Here is a 25769-nt window from a genome sequence, read left to right as displayed (position 1 = left end):
GTCCAGTTTCATTCTTTGCATGTAGATACACAGTTGTACCAGTACCATTTGTTGAAAAGACTACTTTTTCCCCATCAAATGGTCTTAGCACCCTTGTCAAAAATGAATGGAAAATAACTGTATGGGTCTATTTTTGAACTCTACATTCTATTCCATTGACCTATATATCTATACTTAGGATAGTACCACAACACTTTGATTACTGTAGCTTTAGAGGAAGTTTAATATCAGAGATGTAAGTCCTTCAACTGTTTTTTTTTCCCAAGATTGTTTTGGCTGGTCTGAGTACTTTGCATTTTCATATGAAGTTTAGAATTGGCTTGTCAATTTCTGCAATAAAACTAATTGGGATTTTGATAGGGATTGGGTTGAATCTGCAGATAAATTTGCGAAGTAGTGCCATGTTAACACTATTACATCTTCTAATCCAGGAACACGGGGATAGCTTTCCACTTACTTAGGTCTTCTTTAATTTCTTTCAGTTATCTTTGGTGATTTTCAGTGTACAAGTCTTATACTTCTTTTGTTGATTTCTAAGTAACTTATTCCAGGGGTCCCCAATTCCTGGGCCACGGACCGCTACCGGTCCGTAGCCTGTTAGGAACTGGGCTGCACAGCAGGAGGTGAGCCGCGGGCAAGCGAGTGAAGCTCCATCTGTATTTACAGCCACTCTCCATAGCTTGCATTACTGCCTGAGCTCCACCTCCTGTCGGATCAGTGGCAGCATTAGGTTCTCATAGGAGCGCGAACCCTACTGTGAACTGCGCATGTGAGGGATCTAGCTTGCTCGCTCCTTATGATGATCTGAGGTGGAGCCAAGGCAGTGATGCTAGCGCTGGGGAGTGGCTGCAAATACAGATTATCATTAGCAGAGAGTTTTGACTGCACAGAGATAATAAATCAATCACTTGCAGACTCATATCAAAACCCTATCAGGGCTTCCCTGGTGGCACAGTGATTGAGAATCTGCCTGCTAATGCAGGGGACAAGGGTTCGAGCCCTGGTCTGGGAAGATCCCACATGCCATGGAAAACTAGGCCCGTGAGCCACAACTACGGAGCCTGCGCATCTGGAGCCTGTGCTCCGCAACAAGAGAGGCCACGATAGTGAGAGGCCCGCGCACCGCGATGAAGAGTGGCCCCCGCTTGCCGCAACTAGAGAAAGCCCTCGCACAGAAACGAAGACCCAACACAGCCAAAAAATAATTAATTAATTAATTAATTAAAAAAAAAAAAAGAAAACTTTAAAAAAAAAAACAAAACCCTATCACTGAGTGGCAAGTGAAAACAAGCTCAGGGCTCCCAATGACTCTGCATTATGGTGAGTTGTATAATTATTTCCTTATATATTACAATGTAATAATAATAGAAATAAAGTGCACAATAAATGTAATGTGCTTGAATCATCTTGAAACCATCCCTCCCCACCCCCGTCCATGGAAAAATTGTCTTCCACAAAACCGGTCCCTGGTGCCAAAAAGGTTGCAGACTTGACTTATTCCCTTTGAAACTAATGTAAGTGGAATCATTTCTAAATTTCATTTTTGAATTGTTCATTACTAGTATATAGAAGTATAAATATTTTTTGTATAATGGTCTTGTATCTTCCAATGTTGCTGAACTCATTCATTAGTTACAATATGTTTTATTTTTTGTGTTTGTGGATTCTTTAAGATTTTCTATACATGAGATCATGCCATCTATGAATAGAGATAGTTTTACTTCTTTTTTACCTGGGTGTCTTTTTTCTCCCTTGCCTAATTGTCAGAAATCTCCAATACAATGTTAAACAGAAATAGTGAGAGTGTCATCATCAGAGAATCTACAAACAACAAATGCTGGAGAGGGTGTGGAGAAAAGGGAACCCTCTTGCACTGTTGGTGGGAATGTAAATTGATACAGCCACTATGGAGAACAATATGGAGGTTCCTTAAAAAACTAAAAATAGAATTACCATATGATCCAGCAATCCCACTACTGGGCATATATCCAGAGAAAACCATAATTCAAAAAGACACATGCACCCCAATGTTCATTGCAGCACTATTTACAATAGCCAGGACGTAGAAGCAACCTAAATGCCCATCGACAGACGAATGGATAAAGAAGATGTGGCACATATACACAATGGAATATTACTCAGCCATAAAAAGGAACGAAATTGGGTCATTTGTTGAGACGTGGATGGATCTAGAGACTGTCATACAGAGTGAAGTAAGTCAGAAAGAGAAAAACAAATATCGTATATTAATGTATATATGTGGAACCTAGAAAAATGGTACAGATGAACCAGTTTGCAGGGCAGAAATTGAGACACAGATGTAGAGAACAAACGTATGGACACCAAGGGGGGAAGTGGCGGGGGGGGTGGAGGGGGGGTGGGATGAATTGGGCGATTGGGATTGACATGTATACACTGATGTGTATAAAATTTATGACTAATAAGAACCTGCTGTATAAAAAAATAAATAAAATTCAAAATTTCAAAAAAAAAAGAATATATTATATAATATGGGAAATATAGCCAACATTTTATAATAACTATAAATGGGGTATAACCTTTAAAAATTGTGAATCACTATATTGTACACCTGTAACTTATATGGTACTGTACATCAACTATACTTCAATTAAACAATGCAAAAAAAATTAAAAAAAGAAATAGTGAGAGTGAATATCCTTGTCTTATTCCTGATCTTAGCAGGAATACTTTCAGTACTTCACTGTTAAGTATAATATTAGCTGTGGGCTATTTATAGATGCTCTTTATAAGGTTGGGAAAGTTTTTTTCTTTGCTCGTTGAACGTTTTATCATGAAAGGATTCTGAACTTTGTCAAATGCTTATTCTGCATCTATTGAGATGACCATGTTTTTTTCTCCCTTTATCCTATTAATATGGGTGTATTACATTGATTTTTCATATGTTAAACCAAATTTTTTTCCTGGGATAAATCCCATTTGATCATGGTGTATAATCCTTTTTATATGTTGTGGGTAATTTGGTTCTATTGGCTAGTATTTTGCTGAGGTTTTTGCATCTATATTCATAAGAGATACTGGTCTGTAGTTTTCTTGTGATACCTTTCTTGAGTTTTGGTTTCAGGGTACAAACTACTCTTTTTCCATTTAAGTTTTGTGATTATAGTTTAAACGTAACTCAAAATTTGCCTGCACTTTTTATACGTATCAAAACATTTTTTACATTGCATTTTTTTCCCTCTTAAAGTCTAATATCCGTGTAGTCTATTTATTGAGGATTGGAACATTTTTTTTTTTGTCCACACAAATTGACACCTAATACAACAAGGGGAATGGATAGTTACACACTGTTTATATATGGTATAATGTTTTCCTATCATGCCCCCTACATGTTTATCTTATGGGCAAAGGCTTTCTTCTTGCCCTAATCTCACCACTCTCTTGCTACTAAATTCTTACCACTCCATTAAAGCCCACTTCACATATTACTTTCTCCATGAACTTTATCATAAAAGGTCTCTCTCTCTCTCTCTCTTTCCTCTCAGCTTCTATACAACTTATGTTTGAAACTTTCAATAATCCGTGTCTATATATGTTTTTTTCTGTAGACTTTTGCTGACAATTTTTGGGTATTTTTCTTCCCTGAGAGATTTCTGATTCTGTTTTATACTTCCTTTATTTCATCAGTAGTATCTAATAAGTAGTTTATCCTTAGTTCACATTCATTATATATTGTTTTCATAATTTTCTTAATTCATCCTCGATAAAACACCCAGGAATGCCATGAGATATAAAATTATTATACTTAAAATGACACCATCTTTAAGCTCATCAAGCATAAATAAATACTTGTGAATTTTAATATATGCCAAGAATTTCCACCCAGTCAACAATTATCTAAACAAATTCAGAGCATGTAAAATAGATCTTTTTTATTGAAAGTGTATTACATCATTTTAACGTATGGCACAATGAGAATTAGAACCTGGGAAAAATAAATTATATAATGGGTAGTTACTTAGAAAAAATCTCAGAGTAAACTTATGCCCTTTCCCCCTTACAGCAGCTTGCTTTTCCAAGAATAAATGTGAGTACCTGGCGTCAGCAGCACCACTGAGGTGACAATCAGGGAGCAGATGACCAGGATGACAAGCAGTGCGATCGCTATGCCTTTCCAGTTTCTCTGTGGAGGGTTACTCCCCACCAGCTCCTAAAGCAACAGCAGGAAAGAGAAACTCTGTGAGTAAAATAAGGAACTAAAATAAGCCAGTGGATACACTTCATTCAAATCAAGAGCTCAGGCGTATTCTCATCCTTGAAGCTATGATCAACTCCTTTCTCTGCCCTTTGCCTCAGTGTCCAAAGGCCCCAGGTTCCCTTCTCTATCCCAGGGCAAAGCCTTATCTCAAGAAGAATTGGATATTATATTATGTTTACAGCTTTTGTGTAACTTAATGCTTCTCCACCCAATAAACTAGATTCCACAGTATAGGGTGATGGTGGAGTTTCTTATTACAGTCAACCTATTAACCCCCATCAAATCAAACCCAAGTATGATGAATTTTTCCAGCCCTAAGACCTCTCTCATCTTTCTCTTCATTGACATCCACATTGTTAAGTTCTATTTCAGGCTACCAAATTCAAACATTTATTTAGCACATACTATGTGCCAATTTTAATCAACATTTGCCTACTTCTCACCATCCTCAGCCTTTTCTTCCTTCTATAGCTCCTCAAACAAAGCTTTAAGACTTCCCAGGTCTTGCTTCACTGGGTAACACACGTACCCCTTTTCTAGGTTTTAGTCCCCTCCAGGGACTGCGTTATAGCAGGTGTTGGGGGTATGAGGGGGATCTGGAGACACTGCTGAAGAATGCTAAAGGTTGAAAAGATCTAGGAAATTAATCAGGTGTATTGGCTGCTGAGACCAAACTTTCAGTTCCTTTCAAATTAGGATGATTATATAATTTACAGTCTAAACTAGGATCATTTGAGAGACAAAGGGGGTAATATTAATAATCAATAATAAATATAATAGTTACATACCAATAATTATTATTATTAATTACACAAGAGCAACTGGGACTCTCCAGGGCAAATTAAGTCATATGGTCACACTGCAAATGAACTACTGCCCCTTCTGCCTATACATAGATCACAAAATATTCTCTCTTATAGCACCCCCTATTGCGACTCGCCTTAACTGAGAGTCAAAATGCAATAGGATGGAGATGGCCTCAAAAAGTAGGCAACATGATATATAAATACTCCCTTATCCAAGGCTGAAAGTTCATTAGAATGTATCAGATTTCTGTAAATCAAAATATAGATAATACTCAACCATGGGATAGTAAATAATATTTGACATCTAAATATGTAATATTGGCTATCTAGGTTATAGAATCAAGAAAAATTTGACTCCAAACAATTAATATTGGCCATCTAGGTTATCCAGTTAAGAAAAATTCTGAGGACCATTAAAACCTTAGCAGGAAAGTGTTCTACAGTTTTTAGAAATTTCTACCAGTATGCTTATTTGCCATTGAGAACTGAATTTGCCTATTAAAAAGTGGCTTTTCAGCACTTAAAAATAAGACTAAACATGAGTATGAAATTATGATGAAAGGTTATACTGAGTCAACCTCATTTCCTATTGGATGGGGTTTTCTATGCGAGGAAGTCGCTGGCCAGTGACAAGAAGTGATCAGATCTCACTGATTCAGTAGCTTTTCATTTCATTTACAGAGGAAATAAGCCATTCTCACCAAAGCTGTGAATAGCATAAATCTTGCAGTAGTACTATTCCTAAGACCATCATAGTGTACATGATCTCCCACAGACCCGAAGTGGACATTTCTCAAACACTGTTCAGATTAAATCCCAGGGTAACAATCAAAACCATAACAATTTCATACTCAAGACTGAATCTTATCAAGATGAAGAATGATGAAATTAGTGGTATTGTCTTCATCAGCTCAAACAATGGATATCTTTCAAATATTGTTTCTAATAAGAATAATCTAGGATTCTAAAATTTGTTTTAAACACATCTATTAGATGCACTGATAGAAGTTTATATGAAAAAAAAAAACCTAAGACTTCTGCTTTGCATCAACTTCTTGAGCAGCCAGTAGCGTAACTAATTTACTTGCAAAAGTGTACTTGAATGATGTTACAGTCATGTTCCCAGTAGGTCCCTCCCTGGCCCAAGTACGCCCACAATATGCTGTCCAGGTCTAGGCTGGATATTGTCAGAGATAACGATGGACAGAGTGTTTCTACAAAAAGGACCCGAAGACAGAAACATTGCAAAATATGTCATATGAAGTAAGGCTGAAGGAAGGGTTCAGACTCAAAAACCAAATACTTAGAGTCTCTGTCTATTTGAATTATCACATGCCAGACAGAGGACTTCTTTGGCATAGTCCAGATGCCAGAGTTAGAACCAAAATTTCACAGAGACAGAATTATGTATCACAAAACCTTCAGGGGCTTCCCTGGTGGCGCAGTGGTTGAGAATCCGCCTGCCAATGCAGGGGACACGGGTTCGAGCCCTGGTCTGGGAATGATCCCATATGCCGCGGAGCAACTGGGCCCGTGAGCCACAATTACTGAGCCTGCACGTCTGGAGCCTGTGCTCCGCAACAAGAGAGGCCACGGTAGTGAGAGGCCCGCACACAGCGATGAAGAGTGGCCCCCCGCTTGCCGCAACTAGAGAAAGCCCTCGCACAGCAACGAAGACCCAACACAGCCAAAAATAAATAAATAAATAAATTAAAAAAAAAAAAAAACCTTCAGAATTTCTAACCACTAGTATTGCTTCATGACAGAATGGGCTGCTTCACCAGGAAGTGAGCAGGGTGAACAGCTCCCAGGGATCCAGGAGGGCGAGCCCACGGAGGAAGGTGGATGTAAGAGATCTTAAAAATGTCTAACACAGTGTACATTCTATGGACACAGAGGGCAGGGAAAAGAAAGATGAAGAACCATGAGGTGGCTCCAGTAAGGGGGAAAATGAATGAAAGTCAGGACAGCTCAGAAAGAGGACAAAGACTCTGTTCCCTGCATGCTCACTGGGCTAAGAAAAGATTTTGCACAGAAAACCAATGCAGTGTATGTTACTGGATGGATGAATGCACAATAGGATAACCAAACAGGCACTGATAGCAGAGCCCACTTAAGTGAAGTGATTCTGGATCACCGATGCCATTTTTTAAGTACAGATGAACCACACTTCTTTCAGGCAACATTCTTACTTTTAAAAAGCAGGGTAATTTTACCCACAGAAAAGCAGACGGTCTTTAGCCAAATTTCCTTTTCAGAGTGCAGGTAATTTTTTTTTTTTTAACTACACAAACAATATTACTACAATAATAATAAACAAAGAGGAGAAAAAAAGAAAACAAACACGAACCATCTTGCTAATGGTTCCAAGAAAACAAAAGTTTTCATTTTTCCATCTTCCTCTCCAATCCTGGTCGATATGCATATTTAATTTGTACACAGGTGAAACCAGAACATAGATCTGGTTTTTGAGTTAGAATGCAGGTTAACAGTGAAAATCTAACTTGAACATCTAATTTGGCATCCCAAATTCAGACTTCCTCATCTTAACTTGCTTCCTGCTTCCCATGAAGGGCAAGAGAAGTTAATAAATTATCCCCTGAAATGTTGAGCTTCAGTAGTGCATCTCTCAACAGAATTACATATTTTTGCCTAGAATGATGAGATTGAGGCTGTAATATATTCTCTGTTCTGTTTGGTAATCATGCATATCTTACAGATGCAATAAAATGGAAAAGCATGTTTACAATTAAACACTGGCCTAAGAAGGTGAACAAATCTCCCATCCATCCATCCACTGATATTTTATCCAGGCTTACTCTGGCAAGCCCTGTTCTGAGAACCTGTTATGGCACTGTTATCAACCCGACAAGTCCAAAAGCTTTCATTTGTTCCATATTCCTTTCTTGTATTCTAGTGCAGGGATGGGGGACAAACAATAAACAGATAAATACACTAAGAGAAGAAGAAAAAAACAGGACCGAGGGGGTCTTGTCACCTCTTTGTATATAAAGAGGTCAGATAGATTTCCTAATAAAGAGACATTTGAACAGAAACTGAAAGAAGTGCAGCTGGGAAGAAGCACATCAGACTGCTGTGGACTGAACTGTGTTCCCCCTTAAATTCATATGCTGATGCCTTAAACCTCAATGTGATGGTATATGAAGATGGAGCCTTTGGGAGGTAATTGCGGTTAGGTGAGGTCATGAGGGTGGGGTCCTCGTGACGGGGTTAGTGCCCTTATAAGAAGAGACACCAGAAAGCTTGCCTCCCTTCTCTCTCCACCTGTATACATGGAGGAAAGGCCGTGTGAGGACACAGAGAGAAGGTGGCCATCTTCAACCCAAGGAGAGAGCCCTCACCAGATACCACAGCCGGCATCCTGATCTTGGACTTCCAGTCTCCAGAACTGTGAAAGATAAATCTCTGTGTTTAAGCTGCCTGGTCTATGGTGTTGTGTTATAGCAGCCCCAGACAGAGTAAGACACAGGCTGACATCTGAGGGCAAACAATCCAGGTAGAAGGAGAGGCAGGAATACAGTCTGTAAGATAGTGTGTGCTTTGGTGTGGAGGACAGCAAAGAAACAGGGGCCAGGGTGGCCATAGTGATGTGCGTGAGACGACCACACTGAGCAAGGAGGGTGGGAGTCTGGGTGCCACACTGCGGGTTGGCTTTTCCTCTGAGTGCAAGGCATATGAGACAGCAGTGCATGAACCAGACTCCCACAGAAAGATCCCCAGGGGAGCTGCTTCATGGAGAGCAAAGAATAAGGAAGCAAGGGTGGGCCCAGGAGGGACCCACTAGGAGGCCAGGGTGATGGAGGTGTGTCCCAGGTGGTAGTGGTGCAGGTGGTGAGAAGTGGTTGATCCTGGGCATGTAATAGAAAACGTCAGTCAACCATGCTTTTGGGAGCAGAGAATACACACCTAGGGGTCAGGACACATTTATGTACCCCTTTTGCATTTAGAGCCCTCTCTGAGGCTACTGTCTTCTGTGCTCAAGTAAAAAGCCCTTTGCACATCACTGCAAAGAAAGTCTCCCCTCCTTCCCTCTACCTCTGAGCCAAGCCTAAGCCCTCCCCATTCTCTGCTCCCAGAACCACTTCCTCCTGTGTTCCAACCCCCCACCCCCAGCTTCACACATACCATTGACTTCTGTCTCCTGACATTCCTCTCCGGCAAACCCCTTCGCATTCTTTAGTTGTCAGCTAAAATATCATCTCTCTCTGACATTTTAGGAAGCTGTGCCTGGTTTCACAGGCAGAGTTTATTATTCTTTTCAATTGGAAGCAGTTGCAACTCTTTGTAAATGCTTTTCTGTAACGTTACTGCGCTATGAAATGATGTATTGAATGCCTGTGTCATCGGCAGACTGGAAGCTACTTAAGGAAGTGGGCTGGATGTTCATGTTCCCAATGCCTGGTACAAAACCTAGGACACCACAGCGCCCAGGGACTGTGGGCTGAATGGATGAATGAATCCACAGATGCCTTTATGAGAAGGAACGTTGCTGTTTGCCGGCACATCTGTCAGAGACGCAATTGCTGGTTGATGCAGAAAGTAAAGCGTTAATACAACCCCAATTGCATTAACTATGCCATAAATAGCAATCGGTCCTAAAAGACGTAATGCAAACTGACATCTAAGGCTGGCAATCCCCTTGTCCCTAGTGACATAACTGTTGTCCATACTTATTTTTAACTCAGGCAAAAAGAAAACAAACAAGGAAGTAAAACCAAACTAAACGCTTTCCTAGGTCGTTTGGTTGTTTTAAATATAAAATTCATCTTTCCAGAATGCTATTATCTTAGCAAATTCGTGATTAGAGCTTGATATTTTTGTGCCAACTTTACAACTGAAATGGAAGAAATACAGATTAAAACAATGCTTACAGACTCCACCATGTCCCGTGAACTGATTCAAGAATAACTCCACTGCATGCTGCCTCCCTAAAATCGATGCATCTTATCTCATCCTGAGCTCCATCTGTCTCACAGAATTTCCCTGCTACCTTTATCACACTTCATGCCTTCCGATGAGGAGCAGAGATCCAAATGAAAACTCAGGGGTGATTATTTAAAAAGTAGAAACTGAGACTGCAAAGGTGGAGAAAAGAAAGGAAGGGGTGGGAAACAAGAGGAATCTAGAGCGTGGTTGTCACAGGATAAATGCAAATGTGTCTGAAAGCCCACTATAATTTATGAAAATTATAGAAACCTGAATAAACATTGCTTTACTATTTATTGCGCTCACTACCAATGTCCCAGCAACATCTGACATACAATATGGGGAAAAGTCAAAAGCATATTAAATTTCCTGTACTTGATAAAGAAAGTAAAGGATACAGAGATCACATTCCTTTCATCTACTCTCTTTGCACCCCAAGCTCTAATGAGGAGAAATCAGCATTTTAACTTTTGTTGGGTCCCCAAAGTAGGGTGACGCAGGTGGCAGCTGTGAGACTCCACCACAAAGCACTGCATTCCTCAAGCAGCAATAGCCGACTTGCATGTTTCCAAGCATCATAGGCACTTTGTTTAATGCACTGTGGGTATAGCCTCACGTGGCTAAAGGGACAAAGGAGCCACAGCCAGCAGAAGTGAGACTGGAGGATGATTTCTGCATGATACTGAGGCCTCTCCTAAAGAAGTCCCCCGTCCTAGGAGGTGAGAGCACGGGAAGCTGCAAGTGCAGGAGTGCTGGGCGTGGCGGAAGGAGAGCAGGGCCCGCAGTGACAGCCGAGGTCCAGGCCTTGCCAGCTGTGATGGGAACAGCTGGCGATTTTGCATTTTATTTCCCGTTGCTGAAGGCAGCGGGGTCAATCAGATGGCCCACCCACCACGGAAGGAGGAAGTGAATTCAACTGTTTTTCTCACAATAATCCATCTTTGAGCCAATCAATCTCCTCTTCTATCAAGCAGCTTTCAGAAGAATATTAATACTAGAAGACTGTTTCTGGCTCTCAAAATGGAAAGAGACCTTCTCTGGGATATCACTAGATCCAAGTTTAGGTCACTGATAGTTTAAAATATTCCCAGAGAATATATGTGAATCAGCAGCTCAACAGAGACCGGGTATCCTTCGCAGGGAGAGTTCTCCACTCCCTGAAATTCTCCGCTCCCGTGACTGCTGTTTTGTGTTTTCTAGGTACTTTGAGGGCTTTTGCTGGTTGTGAGTGTGAGGAATGGATGACGGCTGTGGCCACAAGATACTAATTAACGCTGATTCCATGTCGGTGACTCTGTAACTGACTATAGGGCTGGGGTGGGCTGAGCAGCCAATCCTGAAAGATGGAAGCAATCAATGCTGTGTGAGAGGGAGACAGTGCTCATGGTGGAGGGTGGAGCCTTACCCTTCAAAAAGCTTCTGTTGATTTCACTACTTAGAAATTAAATTTGGGGACTTCCCTGGCGGTCCAGTGGTTAGGACTTTGCCTTCCAATGCAAGGGGTATGGGTTTGATCCCTGGATGGGGAGCTAAGATCCCACATGCCTCACGGCCAAAAACCCAAAAAACATAAAACAGAAGCAATATTGTAACAAATTCAATAAAGACTTTAAAAATGGTCCACATCAAAAAAATATCTTAAAAAAAAAAAGAAATTAAATTTGGTTGACAGGCCCTTCTTTCGAGGTCTGGCAGTTAATTACGAATCATCACCGCCTTAGTGACAGAGAGGAGCTGACATGCCCGAGCTATCAGACCCATGCTCAGGTGACCCCTCTTCCCCTGGGCACTCTCTCTCCATCATCTTCCTCCGGGTTATACGGATGCCCCACTCCTTAGGTTGTCCTGGGCTCTCACCACCTGTTCTCTGTCAGCCTTACAGGCTGATCTGGGATCCACTCTCCTATGAATTTGGAAACTTCCAAGGTTGACTATTTTACATAACATGAATTTAACGTAACATTACCGCCTGAGGGCACAGCACTTTGAAATCAAATCCACCACTACTACTAGGGCAGCTGTCACCCTCTACCTGCAACTCAACAAAACTGTTGGAGGAGTAATCTCCTGTTCTACCAGTTCCTCTAGAAAAGGAAGAAGAAGACGACCAAACAGGCAAAATATTGAGTGTAATTATCTATCTCTTAAAACTTCTTCTTCATTATTTTTTACTTGCAAACTTATCACCAGAAATGAAATTATTTTCGGCTCTTCAGTTTAACTGACTGTGTCTGATAGCTTCTTTATGAAATTAATTCAAAATGTTAAGTCATTTTTACCTTCACAGCTCAGGCTAACTTGGACCTATTTTGATAGAATGTTTTAAAGGTATCATGCTGTTCCATAAATCACAAAAGCAAGGGCACTACGACCCGATCACCGTCAGAAGAAATTTCACAATATATCATGCCCAAGAGAAATCCCTTTCAGTAAAAATATGGCTATGAAAGTAAGTGGCAGCATTTAAAATCGAGCATTTGAATCTCACATTGCTGTGTACGATAACGATGTCTTCAAAGCATCTTTAGATACCGTCTGTCTTTGCCTTGACTCACTGAAACCCACAGGCAATTCTGAGACAAGTTTCCTATAGCGGGGCAGCTTTTTAGCAAGCTCAACACGTCATTTCCCGATGTCACAAATCCCTGCAGGCACTCAATAAATATTAAGTAACTAACAAACAAGACTCAAAGGCAAGAGCCACCAGCAGTTTAATGACAGAGTCTAAAATAATTTAGCTTATTTTTTCAAAAGGGCTCGCCACCCTGATGCAACTGTCTGTCAAAGTACTAGATGCCTCTTGACAAATGATCCTAACTGCCCTCCTCCCCCACCCATGGATGCCAGAGCTATGTTTCCACACTGTGAGTGCCCCCCTCACTGCCTCAGCCTCAAGTAACTGGCCCAAACTGGGTCAGAAGTCTGCTCCAGGATTTTAGGGGTGGGGTTAAAATACTGTAATAGGGAAGAGCCCCTGTACTCTCTTACAAGTTAATCACTAAAGAGATGTGGCCTATAAGCTTCAATTATACATAATGGCCCATCTCTGGGAACCCTGCTTCCCAGGCAATAAGTGTTAAGCTAAAATACCTTTGTCTAGCTCACAGGAAACATCCTGACTGGGCCCACCTGTGAACGACTGCAGGGAGGAAGAAATTATCACATCCCCTCCGGAGGCTGATGGGAACCAGTAAGTGTTTGATTTTACCCCCTTCCCCTTGCAGCATAAAAAGAAGCCTGAATTCTAACTCAGGCAAGATGGTTCTTTGGGGAAGGAGTCCACCATCTTTTCGGTCTGCCAGATTTCCAAATAAAGATGCTATTCCTTTCCCCAACAACTGGTTTCCAGATTTATTGGCCTGTCGTGTGGCAAGCAGTACGAGCTTGGACTCGGTAACACTATTCCAATTTATTCTTGCCTTTGTCACGCAACACGAGATGGAAGCGGAGGGGGGTGGCGGGAGGTGTCTACTCCCATATGGTGTATGGCTTCAGAAGGAAAGAGAGCAGGCTTACAGAATATGAAGAATGAATTACACCAACACACAAAGAGACAAGAAACAAAGAGAGAAAAAAGTCCCTATTGGTTTTGAACTTCTTGACCTAATTTTTCTCCTGAGGCCTGAATAAATTTTTCCCTTAGATTTAATAGCACACTCCTATTTCTTTATGAAATATTTTATTTCCCATTTTACTTAAACTAGTTTGAGCTGATTTCTGACACTTGAGAACAAAGAAGCTGACACGTCACGTAAGGACATCCAGCCCAGCAGCCCAATATCCAGTCGGTGCTCCATTTCCAGAAGGCATTCTGTGCTCCTTACCGAAGTCACACGCTCCTCTGTGCACAGCATCTTACAGCCAAATCCACACTTGAAAATGAGGTGAAATTTTAACTACATGCTTGGTTTATAATATCAAAATAAAGAATTTGCTAATTGGACATATAGTTTTCTTTGAAAAGACCAGCTTTTCCATAAGTACGTATAGTTACTTTTCCCAGGGAAACGCTGAGTGAAATTTAGCAATTACTTTCACATATCCCCAAGGATCCACACTTGTCATTACCCATCAGTGTTGGAGTGTAGCCCCCTCTGTGACAGGAGGGGGCTAATTCAAGTTAAAGCAAATGCCAGCCAAGACAGCTGGCACAACCAAGTGTTCATGAGCATCTTGAGAGGGTGGACTGTTCCTGAGGTAGTCACTATTTTAGGTCCCAGTTCCTCAAAGGAAAAGCTCTAGAATTTTTAAATTATAGCTGGCCTAGAGTGGCTCTGTTCAGTAGATCCATATGTAACAGCTATTTTTATAATCAAGAATGGTCTATAAGTTACAGATGTAGAAAACAAACTTATGATTTCCAGGGGGGAAGAGGGGGGAGGGATAAATTGGGAGATTGGGATTGACATACACACACTACTACATATAAAATAGATAACTAATAAGGACCTACTGTATAGCACAGGGAACTCTACTCAGTACTCTGTAATATGGGAACAGAATCTAAAAAAGAGTGGATATATGTATATGTATAACAGATTCACTTCGCTGTACACCTGAAACTAACACAACATTGTAAATCAACTATACTCCAATTAAAAAAAAAAAACGAATGGTCTATACCAGCACTTTCATATAATTCAGTCTAATAGAAAGACATACAGCGTCAGAGAAATTATGAGCCACAGGGATACAACTGATAAACCATCTTGATTCCATCTGCAACCTAATCCCCTTTGCCGTGTAAACTAACATGTCCACAGGTTTGTGAGTTTGGGAGGTGGACATCTTCGGGGTCGGGGGAAGGTCATTATTTTGCCAACCACAGGGTGTATTCCATGTAATGAAATGTTATACCTCAATGGAAATACCAACCTTCTACTACATGCACAGCCAGAGGAAGATCACAAGTATAACTGTAAGCGAACTGGGTTAGACACTAAAGAATATACGCTGCTTAATTCCATTTATGTAAAGTTCAACACTGAGCAACACTGCACCGCAAATATAGGGTGCACCCTTGAGTCTATAAAGACAAACAAGAAAGGAATTTCTATGAAATTCAGGATGTTGTATAACTTAGGGGGGAAAGAGGAGTCCCAGCTGGAGAGGGGGAGGCAAGATGCAGGAGTTTTAGGGGTGCTGGCAGGACTCTCTCCTGACCTGGATGGAAGTTATAGGGCTGTGTCAGGCCACACTCATCTGTTCTGCTATATGCTTGCATGCTATATAGTTTTTATATTGTAGTATTTCACAGTGCAAAGGTTAACCATGCACAGTGTATAGCAGCTTTGGGACAGAACACTGGCCAAGAGCGGTGACATAAGGAGATACTTCCTAGCACTCACACCCAGGAGGAAACGACATCAGGCCAAGGAAATGACACCATGAGACACGTATGATGGACAGAAAGACAAGGTGCTGAGAGAAAGTCTAATGATGGGGGGGTGGGCAGGATGGGACCAAGGCAGCAGGCAAGGCTCTCTGAGGAGGTGAAATTTAATTTGAGCATTGCAGGATGTGCAGGAACTAGTCAGGTGAGTAGCTGGGAAGGTTTTCCATGAGGAGGGAGCCCAGTGCAGAGGGTATGAGCCTGGTACTCAGTGTAGCTCAGTGTACCTCTGGCGTGCGGTGTCCAGGATGAAGCTGGAGGGAAGGCACAGATAAAACCTGGCCGGTTTTGTAGACGATGCCACGTATTTTGTGTTGAATCCAAAATGCAACTGGAAGTCAGTGAAGGATTCTGTAAGCCACTTGTAATAACTTCTAGAAGAAGGCAGGCATTAATTATTCAATTTATTTATTGAAATCAGAAAAAGTACACTGAGAAGGATCAGGATTGGTTACTTCTCCCATCGTGACTAAAATATGTCAAATATCAGGCCAAGGTGGAATCAAATACCCCCAAAAGGAAAATATTTACATAGCAACTATTAAAATTATTGAGAGAAAATAAACCACACAAACTGAACCGCAGGATCTCCCATTACAGGGCTCCAGTCTATTGTCTAAATGTATTTTCTTTCTAATATTTATTCACCATGAACAGCACTGACATACATTTCTTTTATGTATCATGGACCATTTACCGTAAGTAGAAAGTAGCAACAAATTACAAAATCAACGGTGCGTGTATCTCAGGATGGTAAAACAGCTTTCCAATCATTGTATTTCCACATCCAGAGGACGACAAATGACTTTAAGACTGCAAGAACAAGTTTCAAATAACATTTAGCAACTGACACATGTCCATCAATATCTATCACGTCAGCCTGTTGGATGCACACACCCATTTCTGTTCTACTGGCTCATTTACTTAATCTTCGTCATTGGTGGCTCTTATCTTTCATAGAGGGCACAACAAAGATAATAGTTGGCCAATAATTGCCCAAGGAACCTAAGAGTGGACCAAAGCAGAGAGCACGACTCTGAGTGGTCCCCAGGTCACTGAGACGGCAATGGGGCTGCGGCGAGGAATCCTCACCGGTGAAGTCAGTGGGACACGGGCCGCCCTGCGCAGCCCTCGGGAGGGAGTCACAGGACCACTCGGGGCGGTGTGACTCCTCCTCTTTCTGCCTTTGCTGCTCCCTCAAGGCCCCTCCACCACCTTGTGCACGCAGCTGATGCCCCCTGAATCCAGGATTAATTGATCGACTGATTTTCTTTTTTTAAACGGAAGTATAATTGATTTACAATGCTGTGTTAGTTTCAGGTGTACAGCAAAGTGACTCCATCATACATACATATATATCCATTCTTTTTCAGATTCTTTTCCCATGTAGGTCATTACAGTGTATTGAGTAGAGTTCCCTGTGCTCTACAGCAGGTCCTTGTTTATTTTATATACAGTAGTGTGTACATGTTAACCCAAACCTCCTAATTTATCCCTTCCTGCTTCCCCCTTTGGTAATCATGAATTTGTTCTCTATGTCTGTGTCTTTCTGTTTTGTAAATAAGTTCATTTGTGTTGAATCCAGGATTTCAATGAAATTCTCTGCCCTCTGGCACAGCCATGAGCACAAAAGCAACAACAACAAAGAAGTTTCAGAGTCCAAGAAGCACTGTTCAAACAGGCTGAAGAGAAGCAAATACCCAGAGAGGAACTCACTCCGCCGGCTCTGCAGACCAAAAGATAAAGCGCCCTGATTAGAAAACGCTAATGATCTCAATAACACCCAGCATAGCGCAGGGAGCAGCTCAGAACAAAAGGTGGAAAGAAGAAATACGAAGAAAAGAATTTAAAATGCACTGAGGGGGAAAAACGGAAGAGAATATCAGACACAGGGCGAGTGAGAAGCACCTGGTGACACTAAAGACAGAAGAACCAGCTGGAAGAGGCCAGTCTGGATCCCTGGGTGGGGCAAACAGCAGGCACATCCAAAGACCTGCAGGTCCTACTGCATCTGTGTGCAAAATCATGCCTCTGCATTAGTAACAGAAGGGAAAATGCAGTTTACGGTGTTGGGTTTTTTTTTTTTTTTTTTAACAGCAGCTATTTACATGGGACATTCTTAAATAATTTCTACCTGAAAATATTAAAACAAAGTCTGCACTTGAAGTGGCAAAATTTTAGATACCTGGAAGTTACACACATCAAGAACAAGCCAGGTAAGTATATATTTTAAACCAAATTCATATTGTTAATTTTTTATTTTAATTTGATCAATCCAGTTTAAGTCATTACCTTATGATCCAATGTCTTTAAATATTGCACTTAAACTTAAGGGTATCATTACTGTTGTGACAGGTAAAACTGTTTTTTTTTAAAAATGACCACAATTTTTGATGTATTCAGGAGACCCAAGGCATGCGTTTAACCATGATGTGTAGAACATGAAAGGAAAAACAGAAATATTTGTTTTACTTTGGATATTATGTAACAGATGAAGAGACCTTGTGGGGAGCTTAAAGGGAAGCAAACAGTGACTATCTTGGTGGAAAATTGGATCTACAAGGAAATGTCAAGGTAATTAGTCTACTTATCTGAAGAAAAATGGCCCAGACCAGAACTTAATTACCATCTCCAAATATAGCCATCCAAAGATTTTTGGACAAAAGAAATAATAATTATCTAGTCCCCAGGAAAGAAACAAATTAACACAGCAAGAAAGATTACTTGAAATAATGTGTATTTCTCAAAATGCTGCTAGAGAATTTCTGAGAACCCCTGGATGTGATGTTAATATGCAGATTCCTGCGGCCTCTGAACCCTCCTGAACTGAAGTCTCTGGGGGTTGGAGCAGAGACCAGTCATGTTTTACAGTCTGCACAGGTGATGTTTATAATGACGAAGGTATGAGAACCAGTATCCACAGGAACTTCTCACCACATACCTGTGCCCAGGTAAATCAGTTTAGCAAATTCCCTCAAAATTGGTTTAAGAATGGAATGTTCAGGCTGCCGTCTTGAGACACAGTTCAGAGCTTAACGTTCAGCTCGGGGTTGCCAATCCCACCGGATACAAAGCCCAGCTCATCTTCTCCAATATGCTTTACCCTTCTCATCTTCCAAAGGGAGAGTTCAAGGGCACCTGTGCTGGGGCTTCTCCCTTTGCCCCTTCCCAACTTCACTCTGCCCCCTGCTCCGTGTTCTGGAAGGCTGGCCTCTGACACTACAAGCTGCCCCCCTGCACATCTTTGCTGATGGCTCCAGATTGGCCAAGAGATAAAAAAGAATGAAATAAAGCCGTTTGCATCAACATGGATGGACCTAGAGATTATCATACTAAGTGAAGTAAGTCAGACAAAGACAAATACTGCATGATATCACTTATATGCGGAATCTAAAAAAAACTGATAAAGATGAACTTATTTGCAAAACAGAAGTATACTCACAGACACAGAAGAAAACCTTATGGTTATCAAAGGGTAAGTGGAGGGGGGGAGTGGGATAAATTAGGAGGTTGGGACTGACATATACACACTACTATATATAAAATAGATAATCAACAAGGGCCTACTGTATAGCATGGGGAACTCTACTCAATATTTTGTAGTAACCTATGAGGGAAAAGAATCTGAAAAAGAATATGTATACTTTATATATATAAAACTGAATCCCTTTGCTGTACACCTGAAACTAACACAACATTTTAAATCAACTATACTTCAAAAAATAAATGAATAAAACAGGTTGGCCCACAGGAGGTCCGGGTAGGAGACATCTGGGAAGGAGGAGAGGGCCAGGGATTCCCTGCTCCGCCCAGGTTGCCTGGTCAGGGCGGCTTCCTCTCAGGATTACGTCCCCTGGGGGTCCGCCCTTTGCCCCTTCAGGCTTAGTTTAGGGCAGGTATCAGTTTCAGGGGGCTGCTATTCCCTGGGGCTCACGTCTCTGATTGCTCCCTTAACCCTGCTCATACCTCTGCAAACAGTCCTGAACCATGTGAGCTGGATTAGGTTTTCTGCCGTGACCCTGAATGCCCTAAAGTTGAACCGTACCCACCATGAGAGGAGGAAGCATTTATTATTTGTTACACTCAACTAGCTCTCAGCCTCAGCCTAGACTAACTGGTCTTCTTCCCATTAAATGCGAAGTTCCTCTAGGGAACCTCCTGCCACAGTGCCACATACAGTGTTTTCTAAGATCCTAAATGAATTATTTGCTTTCCAGATTGATCAGAATGTATAAAGTACACAGCCAGGAGGAGGTCTTGCTTCAACTGCAGTTGCCTTGTCCACACAAGGGGATAAATAGTTCACATCTAACATCCATACAGTTTCTCAAGTCTGCACCACTGAGGGTTCACTGCTGCAAGTGCTTAGGGACACCCTCAAACGTTGAAGACACTGCTTTGCTTGAAACTCGTAAGAGCCTTTCTATTCTCCTTACTGGCATTTCTCTCTAGCTGATGGGAAACCTTAACTTTCTTTTTTGACAATGTTAATTGAAGAAGTCTTGAGGAAAGCCAATTTTCTTGCTCAGAATATTAGAATAAGAGGCACAAAAGGTTTCTACCTATTAAACATATCAGTGGCTCTGTCCACCTGTGACTGCTACCCAAATCACAAATCCACATTCTCTACAACACTTAACAATTACATGAAAGTAAGGGTTTGTGAGGACAATTTTTCAAATGCAAAATTCCACTCACTGGCGTGGAATAAAATAGTTTGGAAACATGCCCACGTGGGAACAAGATTCTGGCTGGCATCTTCCAGCACCAGTGCCCACCCCGCCGCTGGGCTGGCTTCACTGACTGCAGTCTTAGCGCACCTCTCATCAGAGACCACTCGCTGCCTGCGATTTCCCCTCACCTCACCAGAAGCAGTGCGGGTGACCAGTCACATGGTCACCAGAGAACTCACGATGTTTTATGCCCACTCCTGTGTCTTACCTATTTCAGTAAAACTCAATTTAAAAATGAAGCTCAGCATACGTAAGCTTTTAGCTAGCACCTACTGGTAAGTAAACAAGTGAGTAAATAAATAGATGAATAAATAAATAACAACAAAAACTCAAATGGATTATAAAATTCATTACAGCTGCTCAAAGGCTGTCCTAAACATGATCGTGGGGTACAAACAACAGCACGTTCTTTCCTGATTGCAGAGAGGATATATGTACATATTTCCTACCTGAAGCCCCCAGGTCAGTGTTGAGAAAGGAGTATACTCCTATTAAAGGACTATCTCATTTTACCATGTTACCCCCATTTTCCCCCAAATGTTGAGAAATCTATCAAACAACGAATTTCAAGTTACTCAGGGCCGTAAATATTTGACTAATAAACTGTGACTATGGTTACGAAGTGATGGCAACACTGACATTCAGCACCAGAACGTACGAATATTGTAAATATTCTTGTACAACAGCAGTTACCTATAAGCAATTTTCAAGAGAATCATAAAAATAACACACAAAATATCACAAAACCCAGCCAGCTTGGTACATGGGGTTCACTAGAACCTAAATACTTAAAACTAGCCTTATTTAACATAATTGCAGGTTAACCGAATTGAAGATAAATGACTTAGACTATTATTTCCACTACTCAATTCTTTGAATGATTTGGACAACAGAAACTACTTTATGGAGATGACCTTCCTATTCTCACCTCCCTCTTCTGTCCAGGGAAGTGGGGGGTGGCGAAGCCAAGGGTCGGGACCGGATGAGATCCAGTTTCCAGCCCTGACTGAGATCGGGCCATGGGAGCGATGGGCCCAGGCTGCACCTGCAGGGCACAGGGCTGAGGGTGCCTGAGTCTGTCCTGGAGCACTGGGCAGGCTCTGGGAGAAGTGGAGGGTCCTGCCCTCACGGGACATGTCTCTTCACCTCCCATGTGGTCGCCGTGGCACGTGTCTCGTCCTTCCTACTGAGCGCTCCTGGAATAAGCACCTTGGGGACAGGACCTCATTATGAGCCATCACCGTAGGATCAGGGCTTAGTAGTGGTGATGTTCGACACATAATGCTTGTTTCCTGAATGGAAAAGACTTAACTCCACTTGGGGAAAGAAGCATTCAAATGACCCCGGGCCTTAGAAATCCAGACACAGCTGGACTTGCCTCCACCTTTGCTAGCTAAGTGACTGTCTTCAGTCAGTTTGGGCCGCTGTAACAAAAAAGCACAGATTGGGCAGCTTAAACAACAGAAATTTATTCCTCACAGTTTTAGGCTGGAAGTCCCATACCAACTAAAAACTGGCACTTGCCATCTGCCTCTACAAGGACTAAGTCACAAACCACTGCAGCCGCTGACCTTCAACACCCCCTGAAAGGAGCTCAGGGTGGAGAGCAAGAAGGAAGCCCTCTGGGCTCTGGGAAAAACTGGCAGAACAGGCCTTCAGATAGTTGGATATTTTCAGGACAAGATTTTATGAGCCCAATTCTTGCATCTCCTCGTATCTAGAAAAGCACTAAAATCATTAACGGAGACATCTGCTCCTCGTGACGAGCAGCCACCTTCTGCCAAAATGCGTGTTTGACTGCATGCACCCCCTTCACCAAAATCACATCTATACTGACCCTCCCCCCTGCCTCTTTGGAGCAGTTTCTCAGAGCTATCTAAGAGGCTGTCTCCCGGGCTATAGTCCTCATTTTGCCCCAAATAAAACTTAACTCACGACGCTCATGTTGTGCATTTTTTTTCAGTCAACACCCAGAACAGGGTGCCATACGGTCGGGTTCTAGGTCAAGGCTCCCTTCCTGTTCAGAGACAGTCATCTTCTCGCTGTGTCCTTGCATGGCGGGAAGGGAGCTGACCAGCACTCTGGCCTCTTCTTACAAGGGCACTAATTCCCCCTGAAGGCCCCACCTCCAAATGCCTTCACTTGGGGTTAGATTTCAACATCCCCAAACATCCTGTCCCTGACACGGACCATGCATTGAACTGATGCTCAGTGTAATCAGCGGTAAGTTGGGGACAACATACACCTTGTGACACTGAAGTGAGGGTGACAGTGACGTGTCCGGGAGAAGGCCTAGCGTGGAGCAGGCCCAGTGAGCAGCGCCTGTTACCATGTGAAAATAATACTAACACCCCTCTGTGGTATTGTCCTGGAAGTGAAAGTGACTGTTCAGAGGACATTTCTACAGCCCTGGCGCCTCCCAGGTGACCTGCAGCGCCAAGCCAGCCCTGGGCCAGAGAGGTGTCTGCTCCCAAGACACACAATGCTCCCGAGTCAGAGGCAGCAGCCAGTTTGAGAGTCCAGGGCTGTTGGCAGAGCCTGGCCTGAAGGAGAGGGAAGCAGCTTGGAGCCCTGAGCCTGACAGCGGCCCCAGGAAAAGAAACTTCCAGCATCCGAACAGCTAGGAAGGTGGATGGACACTTGTGTCTGAGTCTTTGGTGATGGGCAGCGGCCAAAAGTGCCTCCACTTTGGAACTGTCAGAAAGGACGGCCTGTGTTCCAGAAACCAGACAGACAGCACTGCGCCGGTGTTCCTTCTGAGCTGGCGGGGACAGTGATAAATGCCAGGTCGGCTGTCACAACACACCACCCAGCTGAACTGTTTACAGCAGGTCCTGACCCAGGCGCTGCTTTCCCTCATCTGAAAGACACATATACCTTCTCCAAAGAGCAGGAGCCTTGCCATACTGACGTCACTGCCCCTGCACTCCCAGGGGCCGGGTGCTAGCCCTAGCTGCCCCCTCCAGAGCAATCTAGCTAGATTCCCAGAGAAGGCCTCAATTTGTTCACGTTTGAATTCTGCTGACCAGCTCAAATGGATTTCACAGAACTCATTTCATTTGATCAAAACAAGCGTAAAACAAATGATCCTTATTTTACAGATTAAGAACCTGAAGCTCAGAGAGGTTAAGTGACTTGCCCAAGGTCACACAGATGTGAAGTAGCAGAATGGGACCGGAGGCCAGGTCCTCAGGTTCTAAAGCAGACACTTTCTGACTACATCATCTGGGGAAATAGGCTAGATACCCTTGAGAATGATTTCTAGCTTTAAAATGCAATGCTCCTCTGAATATTCACTCCCTGTGTATTAAGTAAAATGTCTCATTTGTTTTAGGAGGGCGATGCTAAAAAGGGGACATTCAGAAAAAATAAAAACAGAGGCTGATTTTTCTCTCTCCAATAGTTGCAGCTGATTTCTGACTTTTCAAAGTTTCTTTACAATAATATTTAATATTTTATGAAATTCTATGAAGAAATCATACTTCCCATTTTACAGAAAATATCTCTCAATAGAAGTTATGCCAAATTCTTAACTGCCTCTTCCATCTGCCAAATCATTCGTATCTTATTCAGACTTTGAAACACAGAGCCGTACGTTTATCTAGGTTTCTTTAAATGAAGTTACTTGCCTGTAGTATTAACATGAACCACAAAATGCTGATAATTTTGATTAAAAGGTACAGCCACTGACTTAGAGCTTCCATACCATTCACACCTAAGGGTTGCTTTCTAAATAAATATTCGTTTGATCTTGGGCAAGGCAATGAAATCAATGCTTTAGGAATTAACTTCAAAACAAAGAAACAAATGTAACAAAACAGAAACAGACTCAGATACAGGAAACAAACTAGAGTTGCTAGAGGCGAAGGGGGTGGGGGGATGGGCAAATAGGTGAAGGGGGGTAAGAGGGATGTTATAAAATAAGTCACAGGGATGCAATGTACAGCTCAAGGAGTAGAGTCAACAATATTGTAGTAACTTTGTATACCACGTAAAGTAGAAAGATACTGAATCACCATTTTGTACATCTGAAACTAATCCTTGAATGAAAAAACTAAGCCGCCCCTGGTTATCCCGTTTATTCAACACTGAATGAAAGCCTGGTGCCTGAAGGCTGCTGGGTCAGGTCCTGCATGGCTCCAGAAGCAACAGACACGTGCTTTCCTTCCTGGAACAGGTCACAACTGAAGACACAAGACATGCATATACAGAATCACCCAGAAGAAACAAAAGATAAATTAACACTGATGTCAATGTGAGCGAAAGAAGAAAAACAGACTTTACGTCTACTCTGTTATTGATGAAAAGCAATGTCTAAATCCCAAGCTAAAATATTTAGATGTTTATAACACTTCTGCTAAGATTAACGTGCAGCATTGGGTTAGCACATGCAGCCTGCTTCAGCCAAGTTTAGTCTCTTCTGAAGGCTGAGGGTTGTTTTTCAATCACTGGACTTTTGAGCACAATATTATTCAACTCCTGAATAATATTTATTTCTAAGAAAGGGAAAAAAACCCATAGAATAAAGAGGATACCTATGACTGTCTCAACTATACACCAAGCTAAGAGATAAAGCTTAAATTTATCTCCCAAAAACTATTATCAAAAGCATGTGAATTTCACTTAATCTCAAGCTTTTTCAAAACTACTTCATGAATACAAAACAATGCAGAATGCACTTATCCCTAATTTTAGGACATTAATACTGAAGACAGTAATGCATGTGTCTATCTCTATACACTCATTCCATTTGGGGAAGGGAGGTAGAGAAAAAACAAGTGAAAATGGGATTATAAAATAAATTACCTACAACATTAAAATAGTAATGATCTTGGTTGCTATTTTTATGTGCACAGAGATCTTTACCAAAATAATTTCTGATTAAAATAAGCCATCTCTTGTTGAACCATGTAGAAAAAGCATTTACCAGAGGAAGTGGTAATTTTTTTCGTCAGAAAATCTTATATATTACTCTCAAACATATTCAACTCCTAGTGTAGCAAACAAATGATTCTCTTGGAATTTTGTGTTCAATGATCTATTCATACAAACTTTTCTGGAGTATTTATGGCTCTATTTTTTTAAAAAGTATATTGAATAACCCACTTGGCTGATGTTTTTCCAAAGTCATCATCTCTCAGTGGTTTTATAGGTCATTCCAACTTCCTCTTTGTGACCTGGAAGCCAGAGCAGCAAGTCCTCAATCCTGTGACACGCTTCCTTTGTCTGCGGTGAGGCTGTCAGCGACCCTACACTGCAGAAACCTTCCAACCATACGTCCTAACCATGACCTTCCAAAGGGCTGAGATATGCCCCCATCAAGCACCACGGCCAATATGGAATAAGCCTAGTGCAGGGTTTTCTACATATCTGTCTCTACCGCAGAGCTGTGAACGCCTCTGAGGTCATGTTATGTCATCACCATGACTCACCAAATTCCCACAAAAAACTTTGTGTTGAGTAGGCCCTCAACCAAATAAGTAACCAAAGGTTTGTGCTGTAAACGTTCTCTTTTGAATGTAGACCCCAGTAGTACTATAACTTGCTGATTTTCCATCCCCTACTCAATACTACAATAAAAACCACAAAATGTTCATTCTTAAATACACTTTATTGTTCCAAAGTGTTTGGCCAAACCTCTGGCTTGAATGCTC

At 41.8% G+C, this 25769-nt stretch overlaps 1 protein-coding gene across 1 annotated transcript in view; it reads right to left on the bottom strand.

Annotated features, from left to right (window-relative positions):
- DPP6 (dipeptidyl peptidase like 6) overlaps positions 1-25769 on the bottom strand; it is a 792296-nt gene that overhangs the window by 412379 nt on the left and 354148 nt on the right. The window contains exon 2 of the mRNA XM_061198976.1: positions 4075-4189. Within this exon, the coding sequence (XP_061054959.1) occupies positions 4075-4189 (115 nt within the window). The remainder of the gene's footprint in view (positions 1-4074; positions 4190-25769) is intronic.

Source organism: Eubalaena glacialis, chromosome 8 (genome assembly GCF_028564815.1).
Source record: "Eubalaena glacialis isolate mEubGla1 chromosome 8, mEubGla1.1.hap2.+ XY, whole genome shotgun sequence".
NCBI classification, from domain to species: Eukaryota; Metazoa; Chordata; class Mammalia; order Artiodactyla; family Balaenidae; genus Eubalaena; species Eubalaena glacialis.
The sequence above is the reverse complement of the archived record's forward strand: the minus strand, read 5'-3'. Positions and strand labels throughout refer to the sequence as shown.